This window comes from Sitophilus oryzae, unplaced genomic scaffold (assembly GCF_002938485.1).
Source record: "Sitophilus oryzae breed Bouriz unplaced genomic scaffold, Soryzae_2.0 scaffold_1576_pilon_pilon, whole genome shotgun sequence".
Taxonomy (NCBI): Eukaryota; Metazoa; Arthropoda; class Insecta; order Coleoptera; family Curculionidae; genus Sitophilus; species Sitophilus oryzae.
The window spans coordinates 5,758,786-5,775,759 of NW_022146254.1; the positions used below are offsets into that span (position 1 = coordinate 5,758,786).

The 16,974-nt window shown below is 33.9% G+C and overlaps 2 protein-coding genes across 5 annotated transcripts; one reads left to right on the top strand and one right to left on the bottom strand.

The window, feature by feature from the left end:
- Nucleotides 1–9,514: 9,514 nt before the first annotated feature.
- Nucleotides 9,515–11,822, top strand: LOC115879308. Of its 4 annotated transcripts, none has more exons than XM_030896066.1 (5): nucleotides 9,515–9,536; nucleotides 9,884–10,653; nucleotides 10,740–11,215; nucleotides 11,269–11,508; nucleotides 11,563–11,822. In XM_030896066.1, exons 2-5 carry the CDS (start codon nucleotides 10,610–10,612, stop codon nucleotides 11,721–11,723), a joined length of 921 nt encoding a protein of 306 aa, XP_030751926.1. In that variant the 5' UTR covers nucleotides 9,515–9,536; nucleotides 9,884–10,609; the 3' UTR covers nucleotides 11,724–11,822. The 4 variants fall into 4 exon arrangements, with proteins under 4 accessions (XP_030751926.1, XP_030751925.1, XP_030751927.1 ...); XM_030896065.1 differs by having other exon boundaries at nucleotides 9,516–9,536; nucleotides 9,884–10,649; XM_030896067.1 differs by having other exon boundaries at nucleotides 9,518–9,536; nucleotides 10,727–11,215.
- Nucleotides 11,782–12,549, bottom strand: LOC115879309 (nucleoside diphosphate kinase 6-like). Its single transcript, XM_030896068.1, has 3 exons — nucleotides 12,246–12,549; nucleotides 12,034–12,194; nucleotides 11,782–11,976 (listed from the first exon to the last, which is right to left on the bottom strand). The coding sequence occupies exons 1-3, from the start codon at nucleotides 12,455–12,457 to the stop codon at nucleotides 11,828–11,830; spliced, it is 522 nt and encodes a 173-aa protein (XP_030751928.1). The 5' UTR covers nucleotides 12,458–12,549; the 3' UTR covers nucleotides 11,782–11,827.
- Between the last annotated feature and the right edge of the window lie 4,425 nt (nucleotides 12,550–16,974).

Sequence of the window (16,974 nt, forward strand, 5' to 3'; positions counted from 1 at the left end):
GAAAACACAGGCCAAAGACCAACGTGGGAAGAAGTTTGCGGATATTCGCCGAACGTAAAGTCGTACTGGGCCCAGTGGAATTCCTTGATAATAGATAACGGACTACTTCACGTGTGATCGAGAGACCGAAGGGACAAGAAGAGAGAAGGCAGATCGTCATTCCAAAGAAGAGGGTCCCCGAAGTCTTGGAGGAAGTTCACAATGGAAACAGCGGAGGACATCTTGGTGTTACCAAGACACTTGGCAAGGTGCGTGAACAGTTCTACTGGGTGAACTGCAAAGAAGATGTGAGGGCCTGGTGTAAGAAATGCGACATTTGCGCAGCCATTAATGGGCCACAAAAGCGTGGTAAAGCCCCTATGCGCCAGTTCAATGTTGGTAGTCCCTTCGAACGAAAAGCGATCGACGTGGCTGGTCCCTTCCCGGAGACGAACGATGGCAACAAATACATTGTGGTAGTAATGGATTACTTCAGCAAATGGGTCGAGGCCTACGCGTTGCCAATCAAGAAGCGTCCACGATTGCTGATGCCCCTGTTAAAGAATGGATCTGCAGGTTTCGTGTTCCCATTGAGCTTCATTCAGATCAGGGTAGAAACTTTGAGTCCAATCTGTTCTAAGGCGTCTGTGAAGTCCTGAACATCCGAAAGACCAGGACGACGGCTCTACATCCACAAACCGATGGGATGGTTGAACGCATGAACAGAACTATCAACCGTTATCTGGCCAAAGTAGTCTCTGACCACCAAAGAGACTGGGACAAATTTCTTCACCTGTTCCTGTTGGCCTACTGTTCATCCGTCCACAGTCCAGGAATCTACAGGGCAAACTCCAGCCAGCATCGTTACGGGACGGGAAGTGCGCCTACCCCGTGATCTGAAATTTGGTTGCCGTCCGGGAGAAGAAGTCGCCGGAGAAGATTATGTACACACACTACGTCAAAGGATGGACGATATTCATCAGAGAGTCCGCCTAAATATTCAAGTGCTAGTGACCGAATGAAGGAACACTACGACATTCAAGTTGAGCATGGAGGATACCAACCAAGGAAGTTGGTGTGGCTATATAACCCGCAGAGACGTCGTGGCTTATCTCCGAAGCTACAATCCTCGTGGAAAGGCCATACGAAGTCATGGATAGAATTAATGACGTCGTATACCGTAACAGAAAATTGCCAAAAGAAAACCGAGGGTAGTCCATTCCAACCGTTTGAGCCCCTACCAAGGCAAATAGAAGATCGTGCTGGGACCGTGAGAACCTGCAGCTTTGATCCCTCTGATTCAGATGTCCTTTGACGACTTCATGGCCCGATACAACAGCAGAGAGAAGGCTCGCTATGGTGAAACCAAAGAAGATCAACGAGACCTCTTCCGTGCCTCCTGATTATCCGCTCGCTCATTGTGTGGATCGAGATTTGCGGATGTCCAGAAGAATCGCTGCGACGTTCAATGAGAAGTTTGGGCGTGTCGGAGAACTACGCCGACAGGATCCAGAGGTTGGAAGTCTTGAGGCTAACCGACAATGCAAATGGTCAAGCAAGGCACAACTTCTACCTGGTCACCAAGGAATGGTCCCCAAGTAAGCTGACTTATCTCAATCTATGTAAGACCCTGATTGAACTGAAAGAAGCCCTGCTAAACAACAACACTGCACGATTAGCCATTCCGAAGCTGGCGTGTGGACTCGATGGTTTGAGTTGACGTACAATCCGGAACATGATTGAAGTCTTGTATAGATTTACGGGAATCGAGATCCTCGTTTGCTGCTACAACCCAAAACTGAGATCGGGAGAGAAACCTGTAGACTGCTATTTCTACCCAGACTTCGCAATGTACCAGGGCCAGCTTTGCAAATACCTTCACTCACCGTATACATCTCGGGACGAGCATGTGCCTACGAAGGGGGCAGTGTTGCAGACCGGTGTGGACTCGACCCAACTCAAGGCCACACAATATGCCCGCCCTCGGATGACCGTAACATCGCATAGACACCCAATGATCTATCTGTCTGAGGAAGACAAGAATCGTGACCCAATTAGAAATGGACTCCGTACATACGAGAACATTGGAAAACCTTTTCTATGCGCCTAACGATCTTTGGACTATTCTAGATTTCTTTACCTGTCGGTATAAAGCCGGCGGCAGTGGCCTAGAGAGGGCAGTTATAAATATACAGTTGACGCGCTAAAATTCAAAATAAATTCTTAGTTATAAATCGTTTGTAAATAGTTCTATAAGTCGTTTATCGTTATTAGTTTTGTTAATTAGTGTTAAATAAATAGTGACTTTCTATCCACACGGAACCGACGAAAAAACGTAACAATATTATAAACGATAAATCAACTGAATTAAAAGCATACAAAGTGTTCTTATATGTCGGATATTAATTAAAAAATATATTAAAAATACTAGAAATAGTATATATTAAGTTGTTACAGTTATAATTTAATCTTTGGCGGTTTTCAGCAAATATGCAGTTTTACATAATTTTCCTCCCTTCGAAGTGAATTGGAAACGGCTAGGTATACAATTTTGGTGTAGGCAAGATACCCAGTTTGTTTTCGTTTGGGACCTGAAATAAGAAAAACAAAATTAAACCAGATGTAATCATCTGGCTGATCATGCTAATAATATAAAACGTAATGTCCCACCTTACACGCACCGTAAAAAAATTAAATAACCGTTCTGCGGCATTTATTAGCAGTACTAATTAATAATAACTGTAAGTACATATGTTTAATTCATAATAATAATAAAAAAAAAAAAAAAAAAAAAAAAAAAAAAAAAAAACATGATAAAAATAATTAAGAGTTATTACAAAACACAAATTGTCCCACCATTTTTAAAACATTGTCAAAGTTACAGAATACTGGCAAAAATCTGAAGAATTAATCTTTACAATAATTCCACAAATCAAAACGAAATCAAACCGTAAAAACACAACAAAAGCGTCTCTGAGTGACAGATAAAAATCAAATTTTATTATTGTCAGATACTGACATTTGCATTGTTAATATTGACAGTTTTAATATTTTGCGCCTCTGCATTTTGGAGGAAAAACTATTTTTAATGAACTGTCATTTCCATTTAAGTTTCCCAGCCATGACGAAAACAAAGCATTTTGTTTATTGTTCTCGGTTGACTAATCCCCTCGATTTGTGCCAAAAATGTGTGAAAACAATTTAATATGCTTTAGGGTACGAACATAGTGGAGGCAGGTTGCTGCTTTCCGGCAACCAGCGCCGTCTCTGGGGACCTATTCTTGACCACCCGCATCTTCAAATATCGCTCGCATCTCGCATCTCCTAAAAAGCCATATAACAATACACAGATGCGTAACTTTGCGTATATGCATCACGTGTATTGTGATAAACAGGGTATCCCAGAAATAAGTGCAAGTATTTTAAAGGGTGGTAGATCTCGCTAAAAGAAACATATTTTCTCTTTATCGTTTTTCAAATATGTCCAAAATAACGGAGTTATTTTACTTTGAAAATTTCCAAAAAAAAATGATTTTTTGCCCAAATTTTGAGAACCTTCTGCTTCATGTGCCTTCTCCTCATCGGAGGTTGGCGACCATCAATTGGAATTTCTCCCTGTCTTGAGCCAAACGGATAATTGCACTGGCCTCTCCTATTTTAAACCACTGGCACTGGCGCAAATTCCGCAACCAGAAAAACCGTTTACGCCCGATGCCTCGTCGTCCTTCAACCTTTCCCTCAACGATCAGCTGTAGGAAACTATATTTGTTATTACGAAAAATATGACCAAAGTATGCTTTCCCGTCATGTTTTATTGTAGTCAATAGTTCTTGGTCCTTACATATTCTTCCAATACTTCGAGATTTGTTTGAATCACTGGATCTTTTCTGATTTTTTTCTTGTAATTTAATCTACTACCTATGTTGCCATATATATTATCAAGAAATTATTTTTTTAAATAAAACTAAAAAAATCTAAAAAAATTTCAAAAAAAATTCGAATTTTCAAAAAAAATTATTTAGATAAAACCTCATAGGCGTATTTCTGGGGTTGAACTATACTAAATAGTTAAAATACTTAAAATGTATTTCTGGCAACTCTGTATATGGGTACATAGTAGCGCTGCGCCGCCTCGCGCTTATAACCCAAAAAATTAAAGCGCGTTAATAACATCGACTAGTTCACGGTGAAAGCAGGTAAGCGCCGTCAACCAGCGTTCATCGGCGTCCTGCTTTTACCGGAAACGAAAATTTATTTATTTCATGGTATCGCGCCGATGGCGCACAGAGGGTAATAAGAACTAAAAGTTGGCCAAAATTATGTTTTATGATTTTTTTGCTTTTTGCTAGTAATATTAAATATTAGAGGAGAGGGTACTAATGTGGATCCCCATTTTGTTTTTCCTACACAATATTTTTTCCTCTACTCAAACCCTTTCCACCGATCAAATAGGGCCATTCTGTGCAAAATCAAGCAATTGAATGAGGATGCTAGAACAAGAAAAGTAATTTGTATATTATAGACGATATTTGAGCGAGAATGGGTGTTATAGGGTAAAAACTAATTCCTTTAAGAATCTATTTAAATCAATGTTTTTTTGGCAGTGGCAAATACTGGCAAGATTTTTTGCATATTCCAAAAGCTGGAGACTTTGAGCATTGAACGTTTACGGAATAGTCTTACACCTTATAAAAAATGCCTCTGATTTTTTAAATAGGGAAACATTATACAGAAATAGAATAGAAGGACGTTTCAAAATAAAAATATGGCATAAACAGGACTTGCCAGCTGGCTCTGTATCCTGACAGTTATTATAAACAATTTGCAAAAAGCACTATAAACAATTCCAATTATTTTATAAATTTTAGAAATATTCAGAATACACTCAAGATAATTCATACTTATAATTTGAAATATATTATTTATTTGATAGTCAACTTACGACTTAAAAAAATCTAATAAACGTGCTTACATTTAGTATTTATTGATTGTATTCAGTTAAGATAAAAATGAAAATAAAAAATATCACTTTTGACCAGGCTATAGACCAAATACCTTTGGTGGTGAAGCGCGGCGGGCGCGGCTGGCGCGGCGTTTGAATGTGGTTAGGTTAGGTTAGTTAATCAGGTAAATTTCCTCTTAATTATCTACTTCAGCACCCTTCTCGCATCTCCGAAATATCCATATACAATACACGTGATGCATATACGCAAAGTTACGCATCTGTGTATTGTTATATGGCTTTTTAGAGATGCGAGATGCGAGCTATATTTGAAGATGCGAGTGATCGTATAAGAATAGGTCCTCAGAGACGGCGCTGGTTGTCGGAAAGCAGAAACCTGCCTCCACTATTTCCGTACTAACGTGTGCGAACACAGTGCAAGCAGTTTTGCCGCTCGTAGCCAGCGCCAATCTGGTTACCTATTCTTGACATCGATCGCAACTTTGCGTATACCCATCACGTGTATTGTTATAAACAGGGTTATTCCAGAAATAAGGCAAGTATTTAAAGATGTAGATCTCGATAAAGGAAACATATTTTCTCTTTATCGTTTTTTCAAATTAGTCAAAATAACGAGTTATTTAACTTTGAAAATTTCCAAAAAAAAAAAAAATTCTTTTTTGCTAAAATTTTGAGAAACCTTTTCATGTGCCTTCTGCCTCGCGCGAGAGGTTTGCGACCATCAATTGGAATTCCTGTCTTGAGCCAAACGTATAATTGCACTTGCCTCTTCTATATTAAACCACTGGCACAAATCCCGCAACCAGGAAAACCGTTACCGCCCGATGCCTCGTCGTCCTTCAATCTTCCCCTCAACGATCAGCTGTAAGAAACGTATATTTGTTATTTCGAAAAATATGCCAAAATATGCTCCTTTCCGTCGTTTTATTGTAGTCAATAGTTATTGGTCCTTACACATTCTTTCGAATACTTCGAGATTTGTTTGAGAAACCACCTGATCTTTTCTGATTTTTCTTTATATATATACGTAAAAAATAACCAAAAAAAAAAAATATTCAATAAAACTATTTTTTTTACAAATTTTTTTTTTTATAAAAAAAAATGCAAAAAAATTCCAAAAATATTTTCAAAAATCCGAATTTTCAAAAAAAAAATATTTAGAAAAAAAAACCTCATTAGGCGGTTTCTGGGTTGAACTATACTACCAAGTTGAAAGTTAAAATACTTGCACTTATTCTGTCGACCACCCTGTATATGGTTACATAGAAGCGCCGCGCCGCGCCGGCCGCGCCGCCTCGCGCTTATACTTAAAAAATTAGACGTTTATCAAATCTGCTAGTTCACAGTGAAAGCAGGCAGGCACCGTCAACCAGCGTTCAACGCCGTTCTCGCTTTTACCGGAACGAAAAGTTTATTTTATTTTTATATTAATTTGTTGTAACATATTATTTAGAACTAAAAGTTGGCCAAAAATTATGTTTTATTATTTTTTTTGCTTATTTGCTAGTAATATTAATTATTAATTAGAAAGAAGAGGTTGCTAATATGTAACCCCATTTTGTTTTTCCTACATCAATATTTTTCCTCTTACTCTGAAACCCTTTCCACCGATCAAATAGCAATTCTTGCAAAAACCAGATGCCAGAAAAGAAAGTAATTGTTATATGTATAACAATTTGAGCGGATGTGTTAATAGTTGGTAAACACTTATTTCCTTTAAGAACTATTCTAAACTCAATTTTTTTGCAGTGCAAATATTGGCAAGATTTTTGTGCATATTCCAATGCTGGAGACTTAAGCATTGAACGGATACTAATTTTCATTCAAATAATAATTCCATTTAAAAAAAAAAATTTTTGGGGGGGGGGGGGTGGGGGGGCCAGTTATAGACCAAAAACATCTATGTGCTCCCGGCAGGCGTGAGCCGCGTCGTTTGAAATATGTTTGTAGTGTAGTTAATTAGTTTAAATTTCCTCTTAAGTATCTACTTCCGAATCCTTCTCGCATCTCAGAAATAGCCATATACAATAAACGTGATGCATATACGCAAAGTTACGCTTCACGTTTATTGTTATATGGCTTTTTAGAGATGCGAGATGCGAGCGATATTTGAAGTTGCGAGTGGTCAAGAATATGTCCCCAGAGACGGCGCTGGTTCGGCAACAACGAAAGCAGAAACCTGCCTACACTATGTTCGTACCCTATCCCTTCTATTTCTCCGACCAGACCAAACTTGACCATCTCCAAAACTGTCCGTGCACATATTTCTAACATAGCCCTGGAAGCGTTATTTATATTTTTGGTATTTTTTTTTTTTTTTTTTTTTTTTTTTATTTTTATCATTATTCTCATACTAATTAATTACGAAAAAACCGTATTAAAATGTTAACAAAAGGTACAAAACTAGTATCGACGTATAGCACATATTAAGTACATATAATATCAGAAAAATAATTATCGAATTCAATAAAACAACGCTAAAAAGGTGTAGTGGACTGTTTATTTCCCTATAAAACGTAACTCCTGGATCTTTCTTATCATTGCGCCTTTTACACTCGAAAGCTGAAGAAATTACCACTGTAATAAAGTTTAAACAAAGTTCACTACACACAACCAACTATTAAAAATCGCTAAAATTGTCGCTGATGATTCATTTGTTATGTCCAAAAAAATGGCGTCTAAAGGTCACAAATTTTGCTGCAGCCCCTATATAGCCGTTTCATGTCCTTATATTCTTTAGTCACTGTCTACACTCCATACTATGATCCCATGCTATGATCCTACTCAACGACTAAAGAATATAAGGACATGTAACGCCCCTAACGGGCTGCAGCAGAATTTGTGACCTTTTTTTTGTTTTGGTGGCAAACAATGAGTCATCATTTGGTCACCAGCGACAATTTTAGCGATTTTTAATAGTTTGTGTGTAGTAAACTTTGTATAAACTTTATTACAATGGTGGGTAAAGGTGTGGATCCGGTGGCTGACCTTGAAGCCCATATTTGCTGCATTTGATCATCGATACTACGCAAGCGCACATCGTCGATGTTGCCAAATTGCAGTTTATTTTCGAATTATTTGCAGTTGAAAATTTTCTTTTGAGTGTTAATCAATAATAATAAATTCTCTAATTAATTTTATAATTTCAGATTTATCTTGATATCCAAACTTAAGGAATGATATATAAAATTGAATATATAAAATTGTAATAATAATAACATTTATTTATATATTTACATTAGAATTAAAAATTATCATTTACTGATTTTTTCTTAATGGTTTTAAACTTATTAGAATTATTTCATTTCTTTCAAATTATTTAATTTCTAGTTATTTACAGGCAACAATAGTTTTGATTATTGATGTATTGAAGTACTATCATGACGAGTCTTATAGAACAATACACGTCAATGGGAGATAGAGGTAACATTTTACCTATAATGTTACTAATATAATATACTTTGATTATAATGTTTGTATCATAATTTTTTAAAAATATCAAGTTAGTGGATTAATAGTAATTTTAGACATATATTTTATCGAAGAGTGTGGTGATAAGACTAAAATAAGCTTTATGTTTTATCTTTTTCTCTTTAGAAGGGAGATGGTTTGTGTCGTAGAATACATTACAGTATTTAATACCGTGTAGTTTGATATTCTTTTCTTAATTTACTGTAATTTTTTGTTTCCTATAATGCCAAATCTTGACAATATGGTGAAGGTTGAGGATTGATCTTATTAGTTTTATACCTGTGTTTATACAAGACCAAATTAACACTTAGTTTGTGATTTATATTAAGATCTTTCTTATAATATTTGTTATGTCTTAATCTTAATGCTATATTATGCTTTGTCTGGAAAATAAATGTTAAATATCTTAATTTTGCATATCCTATTCCATCTTTCCATTAGAAAAAATATGGTTTATAGTAGTTCTCCGTAGTTTTGATGGAATGATAAAAAAAACTATTATAAACATGACATGAAGCTACAGCATTTAAAAATTAAAAAGAAAGAAAAAACTTGGACACATCCCTTTTAATTTCCCGAATTTTTAATAAAGCCATAAAGCCCTTTTTAAACGTAGCATAATAATCTACAGCAATTAGATTAATTATAGGAATCTAGAGTTTTATTTCTATTTAATTTTATTGACTATGAAAATACATAATAAGCGTTCACGTGTTGTGCGAAATATTAAAATAATAATATAAATAATACCGCGTACTATGATTGAAAAAAAATAGCGACAGCGATGACTATGAAATGAAGATCGCTGTCATTTTATATGGGAAATGTCCTGAATCGTCATTTCCCAGCCAACTGGACGCCGTTTTTTCGATCATACGGTATATATTGTCAAAAAAACACTGAAAAGTACATATTTGTTTTCTACTAAAAATAATTCCAAAATAACTTGCAATCTGGCAACATCGAAGATGTGCGCATGCGTAGTGTCTGTGACTATATGCAGCAAAAACTCGTTTCAAGGTCAGCCACCGGATCCACACCATTTTACCCAATGGTGATTAGTTGTTCAGCTTTCAAGTGAAAGCAGTAGCGATAAGAAAGAGCCAGGAGTTACGTTTCATAGGTAAATAAACAGTCCACTCCAACTTTTTAGCATTTTCTTATTGAATTCGATAACTATTCTTCAATTTCAATTAACATCTATATGTACTTGATATGTGCTATACGTCGATACTAGTTTTGTACCTTTTGTTAACATTTTAATACGTTTTTTTCGTAATTAATTAGGATGATACACCATAGGCGTAGTCAAAACAATTTTCAAAAAATATAAATATTGCTTCAAACAGCTAGGTTAAGAAAAATATGTGCTACGGCACTGTTTGGTGACAGCGTCAAAATTTGCTCTCGGGTGTTATTTGTCCTTGGATTCTTTAGTCATTGATCCATGATTGATCCTACTCTTTTTAGATCCTACTCCACTGTTGACACACTGTTGACAGAACACAGAACGGAAGATCTTGCCGGGAAGTGAATATGAAACACGCGATATGAAATGAAAAGCGTAAACTTGGGACTTGGGGCCTTTCCAGAGATATAGAAGATAGAAATAGGGCTAGACTATTCATAGAAGAATAGATTGGGGCCATTATAATCTATGATGATCTATAGTTGCATTTAGGGAAAGATATGAAAAGGCCGAATAGCCCTGGCAGCTCAGGCTGTAAAACTAAGTATACACCATGAATACTACTACTGCCTAAGATATGGAAAAGATGAAGAGAGCCAATCTTTGCCCTGGCATCTGTGGCCATTAAACTAATATACTTTGGAGCGAACTTCATTTATATTTATGATATTAAAATTTCTAAAGATAATCAGAGATAATCAAAACAATGGAGTCTATAAAGACATTATAGATTTAATATTTAGATTTACCTGAACACGAAACATGCAGTTGGAGTTTTATAATTTATTGAAGTTCACACAATTACGACTATCAAATCCTATTTAATGATATTAATTTATCTCTTAAATGCTCTATCTAGATAATAGAGAATCAATGTTACTGGTGTTTGGATTGTTAGTATAGAAATTCAATTTTTTATTGTCATGAATTAGTAAAAAATTATTTATGTCAGTAAGTGTCGAAAGATAGGACTCAATTTCTAAATTACCTATTATTAATGAATCAATATGCATTCTACAACTTTGAGGGGTGTTTTCCCCGATTCAAGTAGGTAAAAAATAGCTTTAAATACCATAGTTATATTTTGATCAATGTATATAATATAATATTAAATATAATTTCAGAACCTGTTTACAGGAGGAATTTTATTAAAGAAAATGTTAAATCAATTAAGCAGATGCAGGGAATTTTACAGGAAGCTGGAGTAATACAACCAAGAAAGAGGAGTGAAAAAACTCTCGATAAATTCAAAAACGCGGCCCGGTTAGCCCGGTCTACAGAAAGTAATTTAAGCAAGAGTAATCCTGTATTAGCAAAATCAGAAAATACAAATTTGGATGAAAAACCTGAAATAAAACATGTAGCTACGGGTGTACCAAGAATTGTTAAAAACAAAACAGTTTTAAAGAAGAAAGAGAACATTAATTTCTGTACAGTGGAAGAGAGTAAAATTACACACCGGGCAATGCAAACTGAAAGGCAAGAGAATTTGGAACATTTGTATGATACTGGAGTTATTAAATATCCAAGCCCTAATATTCTCAAATCTGGAAGTGTTTTACACAGTGGGGAAGGAGATAATATTAATATTACTGACAATATGGAACATCTAAGTAAGTGATATTGTTCTTGTTGGTTTAACAGAAAAATATTTTTTTTTCTTTAGCATTAGAGAGCAAAGATTTTATTAAGGAAAATATGCAAAATATAAAAACTAGACCTGTGAGACATAGTCCTGTCAAAGTAATGGCTAGTGCTCCATCAAATTATCAGAAGGGTGTTGTTCCAAAATATCTGAGGGATAAAAAGGAAGAAGTTTTAGAAGAAAATGAACCAGAGTGTCCACCAGGACATATTTTATTACCAGAAGATGAAAGAAAAGAGACTTTAAGAGTATTAAGACAAAGTAAGATTGTATTATTTAGTTAAGAAAAAAAAATTGCTGAACAATATAATTTAGGTTATGCAGATAGAATTCAAGAATTAAATATGATGCCTGTAAGAAACGATACTTTAAAAATGAAAAAGAGAAAAATGGAAATAGAAGAAGAGTTGAAACGGATTGATGGAGGAATTAAAGTCTTTCAGAGACCAAAAGTATTTGTTAAAATAAATGCTTGAAAATAATATCCATTTTTTATGAATAGTGTACCTGTGATTAAAATTCTTTAAATGTATTGTGAGTAATAAATTTATTTTAACAAGATATATATTTCAGTAGTTATCTAATTATTGCCTATGGTGTGTACAAAATTTTCTTTATCAAATTTAATATCATTCTTAAGAAACTGAAACTGTTCATCTCGAAACCATTTTTCATAATCAAACTCTGGAAAAAAAAGTTCTATTTCTCTTTTAGCGGTCTCGGGAGAGTCTGTAAACATTTTTAGATAATGATGCTGTGTACAATATAGGAGAATATTTTCTAAACCTGAACCATGGGTAGCATTTCTCGTATCAGTCAGACCATATTTACCACGTATAGAATTAGATGCCTCAAACTGAGCTTTATAAACCTTAGTAGGTCCCATTAAAGCTCGCCAGTCCTTAATGGCATTCTCTTTCGCAAGAATATATAAATCTGATTCTCCACTAAAGTTACATTTTAAAAAATTAAGTTGAAAATTAAATTAATAAAAATACCTCGTCATAAATGTCACCAGTCTGTTGTAAAAGAACTTATGTTTATGCTCTTCATAAAAATGTTCTGCTTCTTTTAATGTAATATATTTTCTCTTGGATTTAATAATTTTAAACTTTGAAGAAATAATATGATTTCTTATACCGTCGAGAGAAAACGGATTTTTGATAATATGAGGCTTTATAATAGCTAACGTTAACTGCATTACAGTCATCTTATGTTATTTAGAAAATATACTAATAATTTTAAAACATAAATGGAAAAAAACTAAAATCTCATAAGATTTAGCATGATATTTTAGGCAATGAATAAACTGAACTAGAAAGAAGTGTCAACTCTGTGTTAAATCTGAACACGATACGCCACCGAAAGCCTTCTGTTGTCGTCTGGAACTAATTTTCCAATTGACAGGTTGACATGATAAGGACATGATGGCTTAATTTCATTTCCGTTTCCGGTTATTCAATGGCGGGTCCTCTTAGTTCAAATGTATTTTGTATTTTTTCTTTTCATAAATAAAACCAAAAAATTATTTATTCACATATATTTATTTGAAATATGGAACAACGTGACTAAATAAATATAAAAATATAGAGGATTGTATTGTTTCAATACCAATTAGTTAATTATATGTACTTTTAACGTAAATTAGTTAAGGTATAAGAATGACTTACAGTAATTTGTAAATAAACACACGTATTCGCAGACTTCAAGGGCAGAAAACGGACACAGGAACATGAAAACGGGAGCCTTATACAAAAACCTGAAAACAGAAAAAACAATTTTTTATATACTAAAATTAACAATGTAAAAATATCAATAGGTATAAAATATAAATATACTGTTTAAAAAAGCGTCCATTATTCCCAAAGAGGCCTGGCTTATTAATCAAAAAAGAAGCAAAAAGAGAATTAATACATAATCAGATTATCAGTCCGATTTATTGCATTATTGACGATAAATCGCACATACTGGAGATAACTAATGTTGGCTATAGTTAAAAAAAATCTTACCTTGCTGTAATAATTTCCATTTTCAGATAGAATCGCCGATCAAAGATATTATAACACCATTTTCTTGCATCTAAAAAATGTAAAAAAAGTGTTTATTTAATACCTATTTTCATATACATGGGACATAAAGTCTACTGCAGAAACGTCATTTTCTCCAGGATTCTTCATGTAATATATATTATATATACTTTATTACCATTATATTTATAAATTTCAGCCGAAATATTAAATTGAACTTCCAAAACGAAACTAAACGGAATGAATTAAAATGGCGTCGAATATTTTCGAATTTGTTCTAGAACAAATCTGAAGTTGTCTCTGAAACTGAAATCTGTCAATTATAAACTGTGAAGTTAGACAATAGTTAGACAAAAACAATGCTGTCCTATGTCTAGGCGGCCATACTTGTCGAGAGGAGAATGACAGGAATGACACTAATGACTGTGTCCAATTTTCCTATTTCACTGTCACCCCCCTGGGTTAGGTGCCTCCATAGTGGTCCATAGATATGGCCACAGAATATACTAACGAACGTTGTAAATACACTTTTTATTTTAATTATTTTTATTCACTATTTGCAATTTTATTTTTAAAACATATTATGTGAAACAAGCACATAATATGTCTTAAAAATAAAATTACAAACAGAAACAAAAGGAATTAAATAATCTGAAAATCTACAAAGTTTATTGATAAAAAAGTTAGGCTATGCAAATTGATAAGTATATTAAGTATAACCTCTTTGGTATAACATTGTTAAACAAACATTAACAAATCATAACATATCAGATCATAGAACTAAGAAAAGTACTATTGCATAAAAACAGGTGATACAATACTTCAAAATTAATTTTAACATAATATCAAAACCGAAAAATCAAACTGCAAACACAACCACACTTATCACAACAGAAATTAACACACACTTCCGCGGCAAATGTCCAAGAAAGACTGATCCACAGGACTGATCATTCTGATTGGTCCTGGTCCGGTCGTAGCTCACGTCGTATTGTCGGTAAGCAAAATCCCTGTCCAAAAATTTTGACGATCAGCGCCATCATCCGTCATAATTGGGAAACTTTTGCTGGAACCATTTTTAATATTTCACTTACATGGCCCTGGTCGTATTGTCTGTCCAAAAATTTTGACGATCAGCGCCATCATCCGTCATAATTGGGAAACTTTTGCATGACCATTTTTAATATTTCACTTACAGTGGTCCTGGATATGGCCATGATGGCCATGGCTGGGAAACTTAAATGGAAATGACAGTTCATTAAAAATAATTTTTCCTCCAAGATGCAGAGGCGCAAAATATTAAAACTGTCAATATTAACAATGCAAATGTCAATATCTGACAATAATAAAATTTGATTTTTAACTGTCACTCAGAGACGCTTTTGTTGTGATTTTACGGTTTGATTTCGTTTTGATTTGTCGAATTATTGTAAAATTAAATTCCTTCAGATTTTTTGCCAGTATTCTGTTTTAGACAATGTTTTTTAAAAATGGTGGGACAATTTGTGTTTTGTAATAACTCTTAATTATTTTTTATCATGGAGTTTAATTGTTTTACACCTGGTTTCCGAAGGATACAATGGCAAGTAAATTAAACATATCTACTTACAGTTATAGATTTTTTAAATTAGTACTGCTAATAAATGCTACTTGCAGAGCAGTTATTTAATTTTTTTTACGGTGCATGTAAGGAATTAAGAACGCGCGTTTTATAGTAGATCAGCAGATCAGATAGATGATCAGCAGATGATTACATCTGATTTAATTTGTTTTTATTATTTCAGGTCCCAAACGGAAACAAACTGGGAATCTTGTCCACACCAAAATTATATACCTAGCCGTTTCCAATTCACTTCAAAGGGAGGAAAATTATGTAAAACTGCCTGCTATTTGCTGAAAACCGCCAAAGATTAAATTATAACTGTAACAACTTAATATATACTATTTCTAGTATTTTTAATATATTTTTTAATTAATATCTGATATATAAGAACACTTTGTATGCTTTTAATTCAGTTGATTTATCGTTGATAATAGGTTCGACCTAATTAAAAGCACACAAAGTGTTCTTACATGTATGTCTAAATTTATTTTAAATTAACTAAAACAACCCCTCTTCCCCGTACCCCTCTCTTCCATTAGTATTTCTTCCTCCGTCTACCAGTGGCGCCACAAAACACATACACAAGGAGAAGTGCGAGCGCCGTGCTAAATATTGGAAACTGAAATTGACGTTTAAATTTGACACTGTTGACAAGTGTTCTACCATTAGCGCCCCCAATATCGCTTGTAGGAACTACAGACCATATTGTCAGGTATGGCGGGAAGTTTGAAATATTAAAAATTTTAATTCTTTCATTATTTACAAATTATACATAAAAAAAATAATGCATTTAAACATTATTTAAGAGTTTTGAATATTTGTTAAATTAGATAGGTTAGAAAAAATACACATTTTATAAAATTATGTTTAATAACAATAACAATTCAAATTTATATCCAATACAAATATAACATATATACACAAATATAATTTTTCTATATAAATAACAAAAAATTATTAAAATTCAAAAAATGTTACAAGTACGCATCAAAAGAGATAAAAAATTATATAACAAAATTGTAATTCCTGACAACACTAAATATGCATCGCCGTTGGAAAGAGGAAATCCCATGCAAATTTTGAACTGTCCAAATGGCTCGCCTGTTGCTTTTACAGCGAAGTCGTACGTAGTAGGTTCCTTGAAATTCCTGGCAACATAAAATATATATAAAAAATATAAAAAACACTAGAAATCCGTTATAATATTATTAATTCACACAAGAGAGAATGTGAGGAGTTAACATTATTAACAATATATCAACTATTCAGTAAAACACCCTCTGCTTGTGAGACATGACCACAGACAGAGGGTGCCTGGTATGACGAAAGGGATAGTCCCATTCGGCATTGTTATACCTTATGATCGAAAAAAACGGGCTCTAGTTGGCTTGGAAATGAACATCGAGGACATGTCCAAATAATTTTACATATAAAATGACGGCGATCTTCATCTCATAGTCATCAATGACGCCTTTTTTTCGATCATATTGTGTATATACCGAGTGATGCATCGTTGTTGGAAACATAGTATGCAAATTTTGAACTGTCCAGATATTGGCTCCCGTGTTAATTTTACAGCGAAGTTATAAAAAGGTTTTTAAAAGGTCTAATTTAAGAAAAATTGCATCTAATTTTTAAATTAAAACTGGACAGGTAACCTTAAATTGCCATCCTATAATTTTGTCAATGCCAAATTGTATTAACCTAAACCTTAGGCTTTTGCCTCATCCAAACCAGTTTTAAATTACAAAAATACATTTCGGGAACACTAAGCGTAGGTACTATAACGTAGTAGTGTAGACAGCACAACAAATTACATCTGACGATGATAAAATCGTAGGTTGACAATTTAAGGTATGTTTACATTTGACTAGGTTTGTATTGTTACATGTTGAGTTTTAATTTAAAAATAGATGCAGCTTTTCTTAAATTATTTAAAATCGCCTTCTCCAAAATTGTTCAAATTTGGAATGTGTATTCAGCTTTTAGCTGTAAAATTAATAGGGGAGCCAATATTTGGTCAGTTCAAAATTTGCATGGGACTTCCTGTTTCCAACGACGATGCACCACCCGGTATATGTCTTGGTTTAATTCCCT